At 44.4% G+C, this 20,327-nt stretch overlaps 1 protein-coding gene across 1 annotated transcript in view; it reads left to right on the forward strand.

Moving 5' to 3' along the window:
* Window positions 1-20,327, forward strand: part of DTHD1 (death domain containing 1) — a 106,407-nt gene that overhangs the window by 33,103 nt on the left and 52,977 nt on the right. The window contains exons 4-5 of the mRNA XM_030192615.1: window positions 6,807-6,986; window positions 18,711-18,955. Coding sequence (XP_030048475.1) covers window positions 6,807-6,986; window positions 18,711-18,955 — 425 coding nt within the window. The remainder of the gene's footprint in view (window positions 1-6,806; window positions 6,987-18,710; window positions 18,956-20,327) is intronic.

Raw genomic sequence — 20,327 nt, forward strand, 5'->3', positions numbered from 1 at the left:
CATTCACAGTCCTGACTCAGAAGAGTCATCAGATTCTGAGCAATCACATTTCTCTACACCAGAGTCTAATTCACCTGAAAGAACAAGAATAAGGTAAAGCATGCTACGGAAGCAAACAACCACCATAGTGATCCACATACTCACATGGAAATGGATACACTAACATGGGCTCTTGCACCAGGAAAGTGCACCAAGGGAAATGCTTCCTTTCAACCACAGACTTTGGCGCTACCCAGGAACTGGGCTCAGATGAAAGTTGAGCAGTTATGCCCAGCAAAACACCCTGTGATTAAGCAAGAGCCACGTGACAACTCACACTTCATGCCTGACTCCAGACAAACTCCGGCACACAGCCAGCCACAGGACCTACTACCAGAACACTACAGCCTTCAGGCAGAGATTTAGTAACATACATGGCTCACAAAAAGACACTGAATATGGGGCTTATCCAGTTCAATGACTGCCCTGAAAAGTATAGAAAATAGAAATCTAACTTTAAGGATACCACATCCAATTATGAAACTCAATCTAGTACAAGAGGTGAACCTGATGATAAAATGGCTGGGAACTGACTCAGCATAATATGTAAAGTGATTATCGGATGCATATTTGCATGACCCCATAGGTTTGAAAGAAATGTAGGAGAGATTTGACCAGTGCTTTAGATGTTATTCATCAAGCACTGGTGAAAAGAATAAGGAGTTACCCAAAGGTGACAAATAGAAATAATGACATATTACAAGAATTAGGAGATCTTCTTCAAGAGCTGGAAGCACTCAAAGCTGATTTGAATCTTCCCTGCCTGTACTACTTGGATACAGATTGGGGCATAAATGAGATTATATCAAAACTGCTGTATGAAATAAGAGAAAAATGGTCATGAGTAGGTGCCAGGTATAAAGAGAACTACCAAGAAAGGTTGCTTTCTTTCACAGTCTTTGTGAAGCTCATCCGATATTTGGCAAAGAGGACATATGACCCCAGCTTCATGTTTGATGTACCTAAAGCAGTCACGATAGGTACTTCCCTAGTTAAAGGCTAGTGAAGAAGTACGGCAACACCAAGAAGCCTATAGCTGTACACATGTCAGATGTGTCACCCACAGCAATACTACCTACTGATTGTCCTCCAACTACAGAGAAAGTAGAGGATCCCAACAGACAGTGCCTATATATAAGAAATCTCATAGTCTTAAGAAATGTAGAGGGTTTAGGAAGAAACCCTTGAGAGAAACATAAAGATCTGTTGAAGAAGTACAGAATCGGCTACACATGTTGCTCTTCATCCAAGCACATGTTTAAAGACTGTAAAGGAGCCATTAAATTTACAGAGTGCAATAGTGACCAGCATGCCATTGCCTTACACCATGATAAAAGCAAGCCTACTTCTATAGGAACCCCAGCCTCAGAGTCATGCCACGGCAGGGAGAAGGAGGTAGAGCCACCACCAAACATTACTCCAAACTGTACACAACTGTGCAAAGGAGGCCATAGTGGACGGTCTTGCACCAAGATTTGTGTAGTTAAACGAGCAACCAGAAAAGGCAGTAAAGATGCATGTCATGATAGATGAGCAGAGTAACCATTCTCTGGCAAGGACAGAGTTCTTTGACCTATTTGATATCCAATGAGCTCACTATCCCTACAACCTCAAGACCTGTACAGGGATGACAGATGATGAGGAGAAGAGCAAGAGGATACGTGATAGAAACATGGATGGTAGCAACATGACCCATCTACCGACTCTTATTGAATGTAATCAGATACCTGATAACCGAGAAGAAATTCCCACACCAGAGGTTGTGCAACACCATCATCATCCACAACCTATAGTGAAGTATCTATAGCTTTGGATCCAAATGCCAAGATCTTACTCTTGTTGGAAAGATATGTACCAACATTAATCAAAATTCAAGGGTCACGTGCATGTTCTCTTGATGCCCTATATGCCTTCCGTCTCACCCTGGGATCGGTGATAGTAGGTGTTGTCTGCTTTAACAAACTGAGAAGACCAAGTGTGGATGTCTACAAAACCTGTGTCCTGGAAAATGGGTGCACCACCTTGATCCAGCCTTGTCATAACCATTTGCATGTGAAGGAGGTTTACAGCTGGGAAGAACCAGACCCCAGCTCAATTATCTGTCAGGACACCTCTCCCACCAGATTTAGGAGGACATCTGAGGAACTCAGTGTTCCAAGTCATCAAGTATGATGACTAGCCAATTCTTTCAGTAGAAGACAGAGAGTGCTTGAGAATCATGGATAAGGAATTCTACAAGGATGAGTCCAACAGCTGGGTGGCTCTGCTACCATACTGGACACCCAGAACATGAGTATCAAACAACAGAGAGCAAGCTCTCTTTCTCTCTTTCTCTCTTTCTCTCTGTCTTGTCTCACTTCATTGCAACAGACTCCGAGTAGGAAACCAGAGAGAAAACAGCACTTTACAACAGTCATGTAGAACATGCTGAATAATGGCCATGCAGAGCCATCTCCACTGTTGAAAGACAATGAAGAATGTTGGTACTTACCTACATTTGGCATGTATCATCCACAAAAACCAGGTCAGATCAGGATTGTGTTCGATTCCAGTGCTCAACTTCAAGGAATCTCACTGCTTTCTGGACCTGACTTGATTAACAGCCTATTAGGAGTCTTGATTCGCTTCAGAAAATACCCTATCACCATAACAGCAGATATCCAGCAAATATTTTATTTCTTTATTCTACACCCAGACTACAGAAATTACTTGAGATTCCTGTGGTACTGTGACAATGACATCAACCAGGAAATCATGGAATACAGAATGAGAGTTTATGTTTTGGTAATAGTCTACCACCTGCAGTAGCAACCTATGAGCATAGAAGGACAGCCCAATAGGAAAAAAAAGAATATGGCACCGATGCCAGACACTTCATTAAGAGAGGCTTTTATGTAGATGATGGTTGAAGTCCTCACCTACCGATGGAGAAGCCATTGACTTGCTAAAGAGAACAAAAGCAATGCTAGCAGAGGCCATTCTGAGACTTCATAAAATCACCTCCAATAGTCCAGAAGTAATGAGACTGCTTTCCTGCAGATGATCATGCCAAAGGTTTAAAGGACCTAGATCTAAGAGTAGAAACCCCTCCACTTCAGAGAAGCTATGGATTGCATTGGGATCTAAAGAGAGATGATTTTACCTTTCAAGTCTCCACCTAAGAGAAACCATATATATGCAGAGGTGTCTTGTCTACAGTCAATATTCTGTATGACCCACTGGGGTTTGTGGCTCCAGTCACCATTCAAGGAAGATCCTACAGAGAGAGAGCTTTCCCAAAGTACTGATGAGTGGGATGTTCCATTACCACCAGAAGTGCGACAAGAATGGGAAAAAAATTATGTAAAGACTCTTGAACAACTGCACATCCCACGCACGCACATCCCTGCAGCACTCAGTACTGCCTCTCGCAAAGAGATTTCATCTTCACTTTATCAGCCAGCTGATGAAAGATTAGACAGTTATCATCAAAATGCTATCAAAGATGCAAAACTACAGATCATCAATGACAAATTGGCACCACCTGTGATCTTCAACACAAGATTTCCCTGGAGACAAAAACTTCTTCAGCAGAGCCATTACTAAGCCAGTGATCCCCATGATGAAGAGATGAGGACTCCGTGTACTGTTGTCCACTCCAGAGGCTCAAAGACTTTTCTCTCTCTTATATGTTGTTTATTTATGTTGTCTCTCTCTAATTTCAGCTCCTATGGGGCTGCAAGAGAAAAGTCATCAGAGCAATGGTAAACTGGAGATAAGCAAAACATTGCCAAGTTATAAGATTCAGAAATGAATGGACGTTTGCATGCTGATAATGTTTGTAGTTTGAGAAGTTAAATAGTGGTATCTACCAATAGTAGGTGGAGAGTGCCCTGCCCCCCTATTCATGGATGCAGGAGTGCAGTGTTGTGTATATTTAATATGAGTATTATTTGTATCCAATTGCATTGTCTACTGGGGCTCCCCCACACCTATAGTTTGCAATATCCTGTGATCGACTCCTTGTGCTTTCCCTATTGGCTGTTAGTGCTGAGCTAGGACCAATCCTTTCTCTCTCCCCCTGCAGGCTGTGTGAGACAGCCCAGTTTTCCTTGCATGTTTTGTGATCAGCAGCTGTTCTAGGGCTGATTCCTGCTTAATCTACTGTAATTCTATCGAGATTTTTCACTATTTCCCTAAGTCTTTCCCCATTTATTTTCACTGAGCTTATCCCCTTTACTTTTCTTTAAGTGTTGCAGTAGAAGTCTGAGCCTACATCTGAGCTACTCTGTTACTTAGATCCTTTAGGATGTGCCAGATTCTATACAGTATGTTTATATTTATTAAAACTTTCTATACCACCCAAGCTGACTAGCCTGCTTATTTTTGAAGGAGAAAGGCGTCCATCTTCTGACACAAATCGGGAGATGGCCGGCCTTCTCCTAAGGCCGGCCAAATCGGTATAATTGAAAGCCAATTTTGGCCGGCTTCAACTGCTTTCCATCGCAGGGCCAGCCAAAGTTTAAGGGGGCGTGTCGGCAGTGTACCGAAGGTGGGACGGGGGCATGGTTAAGAGATGGCCGGCCTCGGCCGATAATGGAAAAAAGAAGGCCGGCTCTGACGAGCATTTGGCCGACTTTACTTGGTCCTTTTTTGTTCATGACCAAGCCTTGAAAAGGTGCCCGAACTGACCAGATGACCACCAGAGGGAATCAGTGATCACCTCCCCTTACTCCCCCAGTGGTCACCAACCCCCTCCCACCCAAAAAAAATAAATAAACATTTTTTGCCAGCCTCTATGCCAGCCTCAAATGTCATACCCAGCTCCATCACAGCATTATGCAGGTCCCTGGAGCAGTTATTAGTGGATAGTGCAGTGCACTTCAGGCAGGCGGACCCAGGCCCATCCCCCCTAGCTGTTACACTTGTGGTGGTAAATGGGAGCCCTCCAAAACCCACTTGAAACCCACTGTACCCACATGTAGGTGCCCCCTTTCACCCATAAGGTCTATGGTAGTGGTGTACAGTTGTGGGGAGTGGGTTTTGGGGGGATTTGGGGGGGCTCAGCACCCAAGGGAAGGGAGCTATGTACCTGGGAGCAGTTAATGAAGTCCATTGCAGTGCCCCCTAGGGTGCCCATTTGGTGTCCCGGCATGTGAGGGGGACCAGTGCACTACGAATGCTGGTTCCTCCCACGACCAAAGGCTTGGATTTGGCCGGATTTGAGATGGCCAGCCTCGGTTTCCATTATCGGCAAAAACTGAGGCCGGCAATCTCTAAGTCCGGCAATCTCAACATTTAGGTTGACCTAAATGTTGAGATTTGGCTGGCCCCGACCGTATTATCGAAACGAAAGATGGCCGCCCATCTTGTTCGATAATACGGTTGGCTCCACCCCTCCCCGGGGCCGTCCCCGGAGAGGGCCGTCCTTAGAGATGGGCACCCCCGTTCAATTATGCCCCTCCAGCAGAACTGGGTGGTTTACAAATTAATTTAAAATACCAATACAAGAAAGAAAAAGAACTACAAGTTTTTGACAGGAATGTAAAACAAGCAACCAACGATCAGAGTATAACAATAAGGGTAGCATTTATAGGAAAAACTGAAAGGGAAGGGTAATGTTTCAGGCGCAATCAATTTCTACATTAACCCCCCCCCCCCCCATTTACAATGCCACAGTAGCGGCTGTTGACACAGCCCAATCATTTTTAATGGGCTGTGTTGGCATTGCCGCAGCATGGCAGCTTCTAACGCAGCTTTGTAAACAGGGGGGTAAGTGTTGAGTTGAAAAGCCTCCTTAAAAACTAAGTCTTTAAGGCGATTTTAAACTTTTTGACTGAAAGTTCAGAATGCAAGGATAAGGATAAAGAATTCCAATAGCAGGGGGCCCTGAAGAAAAACGCCATGGCGACATGTAAACTCGAGCTGTGCAGTTTTGGGACCAGGGAGAACAAGTTGATGATCGTTTAATGAATGCAAAAGTCTTTCTGGAGAATAAGGGATAGTTAAAGATACCAAATAATCAGGAGATCTGAATCTGAGTGCTTTGAAAATGAGAGTAAGAAGTTTATATTTGATACGTTGTTCCATGGGAAACCTATGAAATTTCTGAAATAGAGGAGAGACACTATCAAACTTACGTGTATGACAGATGAGCAGTCAGAGCCTACATTATCTGAGCTACGCTGTTACTTTGTACAGAAAACCCTGGGCAAACATATTCTGATTCAAGGCTGGCCACAGCATGCTCTTAACTGTTCACCACCCAAAAGACAGCAGTGCTTAGAGTGCTGAATACTATAGCCAGAGGAAAGTTGATTTTCTCAGTGAATCAGTATAGCTGAACTTTGAACTAGAAAATGTCTGAAGAGGTTCCTAGACTGGCAAGGAAAGCAATAAATAGTGGCAAGGGCCTTAAAAGTATAAGGGTGATCTATTCCCCCTTACTAGGGGCCTGGGTTTCCCCCTACTGGGTAGCATAATGAAAAAGGAGGACCTGTGCTTTCCAATGGGCACCACAAGGATTACAGCACACCAAAGAATGTATAGATTTTGGTCTTAACCACAGACAGAAGGCTTCCCTCCAGGAATTGTCTCACTGGTTAAGTCCTTTCCCCTCCCTTCTTTAGTTCCTTCTCTTCTCTGCATTAATTTACTACAGTTTATAAAATCTTGCTAATTACTGAATCAGCATTCATTTATCCTATCAACATCCCTCAGGATTGCATTGTTCAGGTTCATAAGCATAAACAGCTTAATAAAATGTATACTTTCTTTTCTCCATGCAGGGGAGTTTTGCAGAAGTGAAGGTTTACAAACTTGGTATATTTTCCGTAGTGTCATCTTTAAAAAAGGAAAGCTTTACCATTCCAAAGAAAGGAGTTGAAGTAAAACTAAGCATGGATCCTAGAATCTCTTTATTTTTTCCACCAGGATGTTTTGGTTCTTCTTTAATTGTGCAACTAAAGGTAACAAAATCTGGTTTTGAAATATCTGTTTAACATGGAATGCCAAAAAAAAGGCAAAAGAGTGAGCATTACCTTGAAAATACAGTATCATACACTATATTATTGTAAAGATTACTTTGCCTGAAAAGATGTTAACAACTTCCTCACTACATGCCACCCAGGCCCCAATTCTCAGAAGCAAACAGGGATGTTAGAGGCCATTAGCGCCAGACTAGCACCCGCATTTGCCGGTGCATCATGCTCGAAGGTCCCCACTGTCAGGAATAGCGAGCGCGCTGAGGGATTTCATATCAAGCATGCAAATGCATGCTGATGAGCTAATTCCCTTTTCCTCCCCAATGCTCAGTAAGCATCGCGCCAAAAAAGGGTGCTCTTCCCGTGGCAAATCCTATGCCAGCTTGGAGCTGGCGTTAGGGTTAGCCATGACATTAGAGAGGAATGGGGAGACCAGGAAGGGTTGGGAATCGCTCCCCCAAAGATGTGAGGGTCTGGTGGTCCAGTGGACCCCAGGTCCCCCACCCCACAAAGATGCAACCCCTCTCCAAAAATAAATAACACTGTGATGGTCCAGTAGGACCCCTGGCCAGGACCCTGACCACTCCTCCCCCGAGGGCTAGTCCTGGTAGTCTAGTGGTGGCCCCCAACCCCCTCCTACCTTGAAGAAAGGTGAAGATTCTAGGACTCCCTCCTCCTGCTAGGTGCCTCCTCAAAATGGTGGCGCCCTGCCCGGTGCATCCTAGGATGCACCAGGCAAGGCAGGGCAGTGCGCTGCCATTTTGAGGATGTGCCCAGCAGGAGGAATGAGTACTAGTTCCTCCTCTTTCTTCAAGGTAGGAGGGGGTAGAGGGACCACTGCTAGACTTCCAGGGTTAGCTATCGGGGGGGGGGGGGGGGGGCTGGCCAGGGGTCCCACTGGACAACCAGAGTGTTATTTATTTTCAGGGGGGTTTATGTCTTTTGGGGGTGGGGGTGCCTGGGGTCCACCAGACCACCAGGCCCTCTTGTGTTTGGGGAGTGGGGGGCCTTGGGTCCACTGGACCAATAGGGCATTAGGTTTTGACAGGTCAGGGCTTTATCTGGGCATGTACTCAAGAGCTGTGCTTAATGCACAACTCTTGAACGCATGCCCAGGCACAATCCTCCCATAGTTGTCCCTCATCCTAAGTGCTATGACTATGCTTAAATTTGCATGTCATTAGCATTGAGCATGGGGGAGCTGCTCAGATGTGCTGATCAGGTGGTATTTCTCCTGCGCTGTTCGGGAAAAGCGCCGGAGTTTTGAGCATCTGGGTGCCAGATGTAAAACACTTATAATGACACTACTTAAGTGCAAAATTCCTATTCAGCCTTATAGAATTGTAAAGAAAAGCAGCAAAATGGTTTATGTTGTTCTAGAAAGCAAAGTGAGAGTAAAAGTACATCTGCCTGCCAAAAATAGAATGACAACAAACAAATCAGTTGGGTGGATGATATTTTTATAAAACTAACAAATGTATTCAGAAATAAGTGGCCAGGCATATAAACACTATCATTACTCATCTTCATTAAGTTGGGTACCACTTAGGGAGAAACCTATTAGCATTCTATACTCATATGAAGAGACATTTAAGTCTTATCCTGCCATTCAGCCTTACTCTAGTAACTTTGGGAACTCCTGCCTGCTCAAATTGCTTGTACCCAGTTATCCATGAATATTCAGTGTCACTTAGTGGGGTAATGCCACTGAATATTATCAGTGACTGCCTCCATATTTTTTATAGTGCTGGGACTTCTGAAAGTACAGTTGGGGGGGGGGGGGGGGAGCTGACACTTTCTGGCCTCCAGCAATATTCAATATCAATGTCAGGAGAACTAGCTGTGAAGATAGTACTGCATAAAAAGCAGACCCCACCTAGTTCCTTGCAAGACCAGCCCCTTCACCAACCTACCTGTAGGCCCTACCGGGCCTACCTTAAAGTCCCTGGTGGTCTAGGACAGTGGTTCTCAAATCAGTCCTCAGGGCACACTTCAGCCAGTCAGGTTTTTGGGATACCCACAGCAAGGCCGCCGAGGGGGGCAGGGTGCAATATTTCCCAGGCTCAGCCTCCAATGGGGATCTGGCACTAGGCCCCAGGATCTGTCTCTCTCCTGCTTCTATCGGGAACCAGTCCTGGCACACTGGAGCAGGTGAGAGACAGACCGCAGTACCGGGCCCCCTTGGAAGCTGGGGAGGAGCAGACACACTGACATCAGCGCATCTGCTCCTCCCTGGCCTCCAAGGGGGGGGGGGGGCAGGCACCAGAATCCGGTGGCAGCCTGAGAGTGAGGGGAAGTAGTGGCGGCTGCATTCCAGCTTGGGCCCGGTGGCTGCGTCCCACGTGGGGGAGGGGTACTCTGGCAGCGCCTGTCCTGCCCTGGGCCCAGCTCTGTCTCTCGGTGGCCCTCACCCATAGTACATTTGCATGAGATGGATTTACATTCACTGCCTCTTTGGTATGCAGATATATCTCATGCATATTCATTCTGAAAATCCTGAAAACCTTAATGACTGGGTGTGCCCTGAGGACTGGTCTGGGAGGATAGGCCAGGCTGGAGCAAACCCCAATTGCTCCTTCCCATGCCAGCTTAGTGTTTAAAATGGCAGTTGCAAATTTTAGTGTCTCTTACTGCTGGAATATGATTTGTGCTATACATAAATTTTAACTGCTTAATGCTAGCAGGAAGGTGGAGAGTAAGTGCACTTCTCATGTTTGGAAACCATTTCAGACCTATATTATCAGAACTTGGTATTGCATTTGTTGGTAGTGCTCCTGTTTTGATTTTTCTTTTATGTTATGAGGCTGTGTTGCCAAAGTAAATTGAATTTCAATAAATCTGAACTAGAAAAGAAAAGAATAACAGATGGAATTTTGGCAGATATGTGCCTATGTGCACATATATGTGCATAAATACCGTTATTCTAAACATTTACATATTGAATCAGTGCATAAATGTTAGTGCCTGTGTAACAGAATTAGCCCCTAAGGGGGAGATTGTATATATGGTGCCTAAAAAATCCATGTGGAAAACATTTCCGCCTAAGCAGGAATATAGAATGCGCTTACTTGATATCCGAGTGCCTACAACTACGCGCCTCCATTTACACCAATAAAAATGTGGTGTAAATCCCTTCACGTAGATTTACACGCACTGGGCCATATTATATAATTGCACATGTAAATTTGGGAACGCCTATTTTCCTGCCCATAGCCATGCCAATTTTAAACTGCATGCATTAGAATTTAGGTGCAGTTTATTACAGAATACACTTAGCAAGTTATGCACGTAAATTGTAGTTATTGTCAATTAGCGCTGATTATTGCTTGTTAAGTGCTGTTGACAACACTGATTACCTTGCTATTCCAATTAAGTTACGTGTGTTGTTATAGAATACTCCTGGATTTCAGCGCGGATCTCTAGGCATGTTATATAGAATCTGGGAGCAAGAGGGTAATATATAAGTTGGCACCTCAATGCCACACAGGGGAAGCCTATTTCTATACTGCATCAACATGCCTAACACTTAGGTACCTGCTGTTACACCAGCCATACATCTAGTGTAACTGCAGGTGCATTTATGCAGCAAGGACATGTGTAACTTGCAGTATTCTGTAAATTGCACACAGGGCAGCCCCACCCATGCTGTTCCCATGCTCCACCCCTGTGAGCACAAGTTATGTGGATCCTTATAGTATAGCGCTTAGTCTATATGCTGCCACTTATACATGTAAATGCAGATTTTCCCATACATTTGTACATGTAAGTGGTGCATAACTGTAAACATCCTGTTATGGAATTGCCCTTCACATCTCTTCCCTGTATGGGAAATGCAGGGCAGATGCTGGCCACACTCCTGATATTCAGCACACAGACTCTGCTCTTATGCTATGTTTAATTTCACAACTTGAGTAAACAGGTGCATAGGTTATACATAAACTGGCCAATATTCAGACCGTGGGAGGTAAATGCCACAATCAGTTTTGAGCCCAGATATTCAATGCTGGACCACTTCCGGTGACTGGCGTTGAATATTCATTTTTTTTGCAGCCGGATTAAATTTAACCACCCAAGTTAATATTCAGCGCTGGTTAAGTTTATAGCGGCCAAAGATAGGACTACTATTTATGCAGTCTGATTTGGCTGCTAAATATAGTGGGCAAAGCACTGAATATTCGTGGCTAGCTGGTTATATCACATGATATAGGGGTTAGCCGCTAACCCCTGGATTCTATATAGCATGCCTAGAGATCCGCGCTGAAATCCAGGCAGATTTCAACAATGCGCATAAGTTAATTGGCTTAACAAGCTAATTAGCATTCATAACACCATTAACAAGCAATAATGAGCACTAATTGGCAGTAAAATTAGTATTTATGCACACAACACACTAAGTGTATTCTGTAACGCACTGCACCTAACTTCCAACAGACACAGACAAAAAGGGGTGCGGTTATGGACAGTGAAATGGACGTTTCATGGGCATTCTAAAATTTACACACATAATTATAGAATATGACCTGCGCCTAAACCTACGTGCCAGGATTTACGCCATGTTTTCAGTGGTGTAAATGGAGGCACATAGTTTTAGGCGCTGGGATATCAACCAAGTGTATTCTTTATACCGTGCTTAAATCTAGGCGCCGCTTATAGAATATGCTTAGGCAGAAATGTTTTCAATGCTGATTTTTAGGGGCCATATATAGAATCCGGGGGTAAGCGCTAATATTCAAAGGAGATAACTGGCTATCTCGCAGCGAATATTAGTGCTTAGCCGGTTAAGTGCTATTTAACTGGCCAGGAGTCATTCCTGGCTGATTAAATAGCGCTGAATATCAGCCATACAGGAGGCAAAGACACCTAGAATTAAGTGTCCAGAGGGTGCATAGTAGGAACCTATTCTATAAAGGAAATTAAGCAACTATAGGTCAATTTTCAAAGTAATTTAACCAGCCAGAAATAGCTCCTGGCCAGCTAAATTGACTGTTCAAGGCTAACCACTAATTTTCAGCGGCACTTAACTGATTAGTGCTGCTGAAAATAACTGGTTAGCACCAAACTTGAAACCAGCTATTCTAGGGGCATTTTGGATGCGGAGTCAATACTCGGCTGGTTAAGTGCTAGATCAAGCAAGAGTAGAAAGTGACCAAAGGATGAGTCCAACGCTAGAGAGAGTGCTTGAAAAACCCTTTATTACTTGCTGATACAGGAGGACCTGACACGGTCCGTGTTTCGGCGTCACAAAACGCCTGCATCAGGGATCTTGTTAAATATTCACCAATATGTGTAGTGTAAACAAAACTGCCTGAAGGCATCCATTCAAGAAGATATACAGTGCAAATGAATCAGCCCGAAGGCATCCTGTCAGGTTCTCAGGTTCAGAGCCCGCGGGGCCGGGCTCTGGAGCAAACGTGAGCCCTTGGGCTGCTGACGAGGAGCGACAGCAGCAGGCAAAACCCACCAACCAATGCTGGGCAAGCACACCGGTACCGGCAGGGACTGCAGGCACCGCCCAGCGAGCCGGAACACATGGACTGGAATCCCCCGGACTGGAGGACACAGGACTGGAACACTGGACTGCAATCCCCCGGACTGGAGAACACAGGACCGGAACACACTGGACTGGAGTGCACCAGACTGGAACACACACCGGACTGGAACACCCTGGACTGGAGCACACTGGACTGGTCCGTACAGCTTCACCTGCGCTTGGCCACTACCCCCCCAAGGGTTGAGCCCTTGGGTTCAAGTGGCCGGCAGGACTTACCGGATACTGGATGACTCAGGGACCAGGACTGGAAACAGAAGTACTCCTAAACCTAAACTGATCTAAGTGCTCCCAAGCCCTAAACCAGCAGGAGTGTTCCTAACAGTAAACTGACAAAAGGACTTCCTAAGCCCTATAGTAAACAGGAGCTCCTAAGCCCTGCTCAACAAAGGGACTTCCTAAGCCCTAAACTAACAGAGCAGGGAACTAAATACACAAGCTAGCAAAGGAGCTTCCTAAGCCCCCACGCTACAGCAGTGCACCACCGCACTAACCTAACCCAGGTGCCACTAAGCACCAAGCTACAGGAGTACTTCTCACAGTGAACTGAAGTGCATTCTACAGCACCCAAAACCAAAAGTACTTCTAACAGCAAACTGAAGTGCTTCCTACAGCACCAAAACCAGAAGTACTTCTAACTGCAAACTAGCAGTGCTTCTAACCACACCCAAAGGGAAAGCAGGTGAGCTACAAGGGAAAGGCAGGGAAGCTAAACACTCAAATGTGCACACTGCACCTACAGTAACCTGGACCTAAAGCAAATGCAAGCAGGGAAGCCAAACACATCAGAAGAAGTGCCCACTGCACTAACCCTACCTCAAGCACGCGTTGCAAAGGCCTTGAAGGAAAGAACACCACTTCCTTATCAAGGCCCTGCCTGATGATGCCACACTCCCTAGACCCAGGCAGCACAATGAAACACAGAGAGCACACTGAAACCCATAGAGGCCCAACCCACACCAATGCAGTCCCGTGAAGCACTTGAAGCCAGTACACCCAGAAAGGGAGCAGAGCAACTCAGGCAACACCCACAGCTGCAGTAAAGTGAGACAATTAGCCCCATGCTGCTGGAAGCTGCCAGCACAGAGAGAGAGAGAGCCAGCTCAGAAAGGACAGACGAAAGAAACAGAAGCCAGCTAAGCTGACCACCAGGAAAAAGGTAAGTTTGAGAGGGGTTATGACCACAATCATAAGACATCCATTTGAGTGAGAACACTAGACAAATCAGCCTTCCCCAGTGGGGTTTATCTAGTGTTCTCATTCGAGTCAGCAAGGAATACAGTGTTGTACAAGTTACATGAGTAATTGGGAGCCTCTTCCATACCCTGCCCATGTTGTGGCTCTATGTACGTCCCCTTTCAAAACCCTTATTCTAAGTTAAACAGATATTTGCTTAATAACCCTTAGGCAGTATACTGGCATATGTACATATAAGTGCACATACAGGCATATATGCTAGTATTCCAAACATTTATGCATGTAATGAGTATAAATTGTAAAATTTTAGGGGTGGCCAATGTAATGCTGACATTTAAAAAAGGTTCCAGAGGGGATCCGGGAAATTATAGACCGGTGAGCTGACATCGGTGCCGGGCAAAATGGTACAGACTATTATAAAGAACAAAATTACAGAGCATATTCAAAAGCATGGATTAATGAGACAAAGCCAACATGGATTTAGTGAAGGGAAATCTTGCCTCACCAATATTGCATTTCTTTGAAGGGGTGAACAAACATGTGGATAAAGGTGAGCTGATTGTTATTGTCTATCTGGATTTTCAAAAGGCATTTGACAAAGTATCTCATGAAAGACTCCAGAAGAAATTGGAGAGTCATGGGATAGGAGGTAGTGTCCTACTGTGGATTAAAAACTGGTTAAAGGATAAAAAACAGAGATTAGGGTTAAATAGTCAGTATTCTCAATGGAGAAAGGTAGATAGTGGGGTTCCCCAGGGGTCTGTGCTGGGACTACTGCTTTTTAACATATTTATAAATGATCTAGAGATGGGAGTAACTAGTGAGATAATTAAATTTGCTAACAGAAAGTTATCGGTCCATTGTGTGACTACACCTCGAATATTGTGTTTAATTATGGTCACTGCATCTCAAAAAAGATATAGTGGAATTATAAAAGGTACAGAGAAGGGCAACGAAAATGATAAAGGGGATGGGATGACTTCCCTATAAGGAAAGGCTGAAGTGTCTAGGGCTCTTAAGCTTGGAGAAAAGACAGCTGAGGGGACATATGATAGAGGTCTATAAAATAATGAGTGGAGTGGAACAGGTAGATGTGAATCATTTGTTTACTCTTTCCAAAAATACTAGGACTAGGGGGCATGCAATGAAGGTACAAAGTAGTAAATTTAATATGAATCGGAGAAAAATTTTCTTCACTCAACTAATTAAACTCTGGAATTCATTGCCAGAGAATGTGGTAAAAGCAGATAGCTTAGTGTGGTTTAAAAAAGGTCTGGATGGCTTCCTAAAGGAAAAGTCCATAGACCATTATTAAATTGACAGGGGGAAAATCCACTGTTTATTTCTGGAATAAGCAGCATAAAATGTGTTGAACTTTTTCGGGATCTTGCCAGGTAGTTGTGACCTGGATTGGCCACTGTTAGAAACAGGATGCTGGGCTTGATGGACCTTGGGTCTGTCCCAGAGTGTAAATTCTTATGTACTTACCCCCACTTTACAGGGGGCAATTCTATAAAGAAAAAAGTAACGTTTACATGGATAATATGAGCATTAATGACTAGAATGCTTGCATATGTAGACACTTAAATATAAAAAAAATTGTCTATGCTTTATTCTGTAAATAAGTGCATACAGGTGAGTGCACACAGGTGGGTGGAATCTGGGACGAACTTGGGCATGACTCAAACACATGTAACTTATAGAAAATTATGTGACACAGTAACACAGTGAATGATGATAGATAAAGTCCCGCACAGTCCATCCAATCTGTTCAACAAAGTGGCCATGGCCATGCCTGCCACTCTGCGGGCCCCAGCCTACCATGCTTAAACACTGGTCTCCATCATGTCAACCATATAGGTAGCCAAACATGATGGGAGTCTTGGTTATAACGATATATCATCCCCAGGTATTGCTATTAATATTCAACTTACCAGTCAAGATGTCTTCTCTCCCCCCCCCCCCCCCCCCCCCCAAGCTGCACAGCACCCTCAATCGCAACACGTGACAATATAGTGATCTACACCACTGGAGTTGCTGAAGCTTCACTTGTCTTTTGCCATTTGCGGACACAGACAGTAGAAGTCTGTCTAACATCAGACTTAGTTCCCTCATGCTGGCTTTGGCAAATCTTCTTTCAGTCTTTTGCATTTCCAGGACACAGAATATAGAAGTCTGTCCAGCTGCGTAATGCAAGGTTCCACGTTAGGAGTCACCAACTAAGAAATGGATCTCGATGTCGTTGTTGATGATACATTGAAATCCTCTGCTCAGTGTGCTGCGGCGGCTAAAAGTAATTAGAATGTTAGGTATTATTAGGAAAGGAATGGAAAACAAAAGTGAGGACATTATAATGCCTTTGTATCGGTCCATTGTGCGACTGCTTTTTTTGTGAGGTCCGGCTCACCTGCCCGCTCCCTTCCGTTCGTGCACCCGTGCTCCCTGTTTTGAAAGCTTTAATTTACCCGAAGTCATGGCAAACCAGCAGTAAAAGCAACAGGCAGGCTCGCCTTCTCGTCGCTTCCCTTTCCTCTCAGCGCATCCCGCCTTCCTCTGATGTAACTTCCTTTCCGCGAAGGAGGCACGCGCTGACAGGGAAGGGAAGTGACGAGGAGGTGAGCCTGCCTGCTGCTTTTACTTACTGCTGGTTCGCTGCGACTTTGGGTATGTAAATTAAAGATTTCAAGGCAGGGAGCACGGTTGCAGGAATGGAAAGTCGGGGCGCTGAGGGTGGACAGGCAGGCAGGCAGGCAGGTGGGCGGGGGTTTGAACGAATTGCTGGACATGGGGAGGAGAGGAGAATTGCTGGACATGGAGGGGAGGGGAGGGCAGGGGAGAGATGAGAATCGTTGGACAAGGATGGCAGGGGAGGATAAATTCCATTGCAGAGCCACACAGGTTGTGCAAAACTGCTGTCCCCATACAAGAGTGTTGCACAACCTGTGGTCCTCCAGCAAATCTCCGCCACACTTTTTGCTTCAAAATTTTTTTCCTATTTTCCTCCTCTAAAACCTAGGTACGTCTTATGGTCCGGAGCGTCTTATAGTCCAAAAAATATGATTATATATATATATCTCGACTGGTAAACATCAGGATTTACACCTGCTCATTCCTAATTATAAAAGGAAAGACGTACTAAGGTGTGGTAAGCACTGCCTTTTTATCTCACCTTCCTGGTGACTCACATGATCACATGTTCAATCCCTTCTGACAAGGCTGCCCCTGATCACACGTCTCCTGAACAGGCCACCTCCCAATCACATTCCACCTCCAATCAGGTCACTCTCTTCCAATTCCTTCCCTCACAACCTTCCGATCGGATCCCTCCTTACAAAGCATACCCTCCCTGGATCCAAACTACCAAACCTTTCCTCCAAGCCCTTCCCCTTGACCATAATCCATCCCTCTTTTCATCTCTAACCCCTTACTCACCCCTGACCCCTTAGTCACCACAAAGACCTACTCAGTGATGATCCCTTGTGGTCTAGATCCCCAGATGGGTGCAATTCCCCTCTGTTCCCACACCATCTGATGCCAGCTTCAAAATAGTATCAATGACCCCTAGTGGTAGTGTTATAGTACTACTGCTAGAGGTCAGCCTTCCATCTAAAGACATCTGACTGCTAGTGGTAATATCATGAGCCCACTGCTATGGGCCATTGATGCCTTTTGAAGCTGGTACTGGAAGAAGTGGGAATGAAAGGGGACTGCTCCAATCTATGGATCCTGGACCATCATGGATCACCTCTAGGTAGGTACTTGGGATGGGTTGCAGTCAAGGGGGCTGGTCTTGGAGGAGTTTTTTCATATTCAGATCTGGAGAAGGTGGAGAATCAGAAAGGGGGTCCTATTAGGGAGGAAGGAAGGGGATCGGAAGGGAATGATCAGATCGGTCAGGATATGATTTGGAGATGACCTCATCATTAGGGGTGTGTTTGAGAAGAGGAACATTACCAGAGGGTGGGGTTGGTGATGTGATTGGGGGAGGGGATAGCTAATAAGGTGTAGTAACATAGTACCTTTCACTGAATCTTATTAGATACCCTCCCTCCATATGATTCTCATGTCACGAAAACACATGTAGGGTTCCAAAATGTCAGTCTTACATGTATAGAAGCCACCACTTAACTCCTTTAGGCTGCCATTTTACAACCTAGGCTTATAGGTGTGGTCACATTCCTGTATATGAATCCGTGCTATCTGTGTGGATTATTTTCCACATTTTAAAAAATCTAAAATGGCTCCTCTGTGACCGTGTATCCCTGCTTGACCTAGACGTTTGACCCTGCATGTGTTTTTCTGCTTGTATTTTAGAACAGGGTCTACATCAGGCAGAACCTGTTCTAGAATACTACTGGAATTATACATGTCCAAGATGCGTCAGTTCCTGTTTCTGTGTTCTTTCTGAAATTTGCTGCCACCTATCTTTATAGCAAATGTTGTCAGAATTGTAGTTAAAATGCAGCTGCATATATTTTCACCTGTTCGGGAACAGTTGTAGAAGTCTGCTGCTGAAATAAACATATAGTTGCATATTTTATGACTATTTCTAACACATAGACCACCCTGCTCCTCCCAAACTGTAGCCCCAAACATGCCTAGATAAAGATCATATAAAAACATTCACCTTCTTGTAACCATGCATATAATCCATGGGGTAATTATATAAGAGGCCCTTTATATAAGAAAAATCCTTGTTTTAAATGACCTCCTTGATGTGCATCTCACTTCTATACAAATTATCTAAAAGACATTATCACGGGTCCCATATGTTTTGAGGTCTATTTAGTAATAACAGGTGTTAATGATGTTAGTGTGTGCTAACACGATCATGCACTTTAATACATCTGGTCCTTAATCTGTATTTAAAAATGATTTTTCAAAGGAGACTAGAATTATGAAGTTACTTCCTGGAAAACTTGTAAAGTATTTAATTATTTATTTATTTTTCAAATTGTGTGCAGGTGCAGCCAATTGATGCATCTTTAATTTCAGTGTTAAAAGTAAAATATGATATCTACCAGTCAGTAGTATCTACTAGCCCCATGGTGCATATCCAGCAGCCTTTGAGCCAGTCATTTTGCAAACCTTTCACTGTAACTGTACCTTGCCCTCCAAACCCAGACAAAAGAAGACAAGGACATGAGGTAGAACATAAAAGGGCTACAAGTGCCACTGTACCCAAAACTATAGCTGGACAACAAATCCGGTGAGTAATGTCATGTTTCCCAGCAAAGTCGAACATATTAATTGCATGATTTGTTTTAGTCGACTTGATGTTGGTTTTAATTTATCCCTCACCTGATCCCTTGGAGTCCTTATTTATTGATTTTGCATCTTTCAAACTGATTGTCCTAAGAACCGTTTTTGGGGCTGTATTTGTAGATCTTTTGTAAAAGACTGGGGACCGTACACATGAATGTTTAACTGCATTCCAATCAGGTATTCATCAAAACGGCTCATTTCCCCAGAAAACAATGATACTAACATAACCCTCTTGGAACTTCTTTGCCCCATTCCTGGAGGATTTGTGGTCTTCATGGCAATATTGGTTCAACTTTACATTTTTTCCTACTGTTTTGAGACATGCAAGTCAGTATTGTCACTGCATTGGCCTTCTTCAGATTTCCTGGGGCCTTTTGGCTAATCTTGTTACTATTTCAGCCCTCGTGTAATATTTTGGGACCACCTGGCCAATATTTCTCAAGCGTAGGCCCTCTTGTGCTGTTTTTGGACCTTCTGGCCAGTCTTGGTCCTCCCCGCCTTTCTTCCTACCAGTGCATTATAAAAATCTGTCCTATTTTTGTTCCTTCTACTGACCTGTCAGGAGCCACACCCCCTTCAGGCTCAGAAAAGAAAATTGCATACTTCAGAGACTGTCTCTGTTCTAGGAGAGATTGCACTACAAAAGACCACAGCATGAAGAGTTTATCCTTTGCTCTTTCTATCCATATTCCCTGTCTCTGAAGGGATCTTGTTCCCTCAGTCCAAGGGGCTCTTCAGTAAAAAATTTCCATGAAGGGACAAATATTTAAACTGCAAAGAATATGACTTGGAGGCATACAGCTTGACTGTCCTCACCCCTCTCCTGCTGTCTTGGGCTCTTCTGACTAATCTTAGTGCTATGCTGGCACTCTCTGGTACTTTGGGGAATTGCAATCGATCATGATGCTCTGTTGCCACTCCTCTTATGTTTTGCAGCATTCCAGCAAATCTCAATAATGTGCTGGCATTTCTGTGATGTTCTGTGGCAGTCCAAGCAATCTTGATGCTGTACTGGTATTCTTCGGATGTATTGTGGCCTTCTGGCTAATGTTGGTACTGCTTTGGTCCTCTTTAGGCTTTTTTGGGTCTTCCAGTCAACTTCAGTGTTGCTCTTTCTCTGTCTCCCATGCCTTTGGTCTTCCATTCACGCATTGTGCTGCCTTTCCCTCTCATTGCGGTCTGGAGTCTTGATGTCACTCTTAGTGCTATTTGGCTCCCTTTGGGTTCCATGGTGTCTTTATGCCACGCTTGATATCTTGGAATGCTGTTGTCTGTGTGGCAGATACCTGCCAGCAAGGTCTAAGGAAGTTTGATTA

The sequence above is a fragment of the Microcaecilia unicolor genome, chromosome 2, assembly GCF_901765095.1.
Source record: "Microcaecilia unicolor chromosome 2, aMicUni1.1, whole genome shotgun sequence".
NCBI lineage: Eukaryota > Metazoa > Chordata > Amphibia > Gymnophiona > Siphonopidae > Microcaecilia > Microcaecilia unicolor.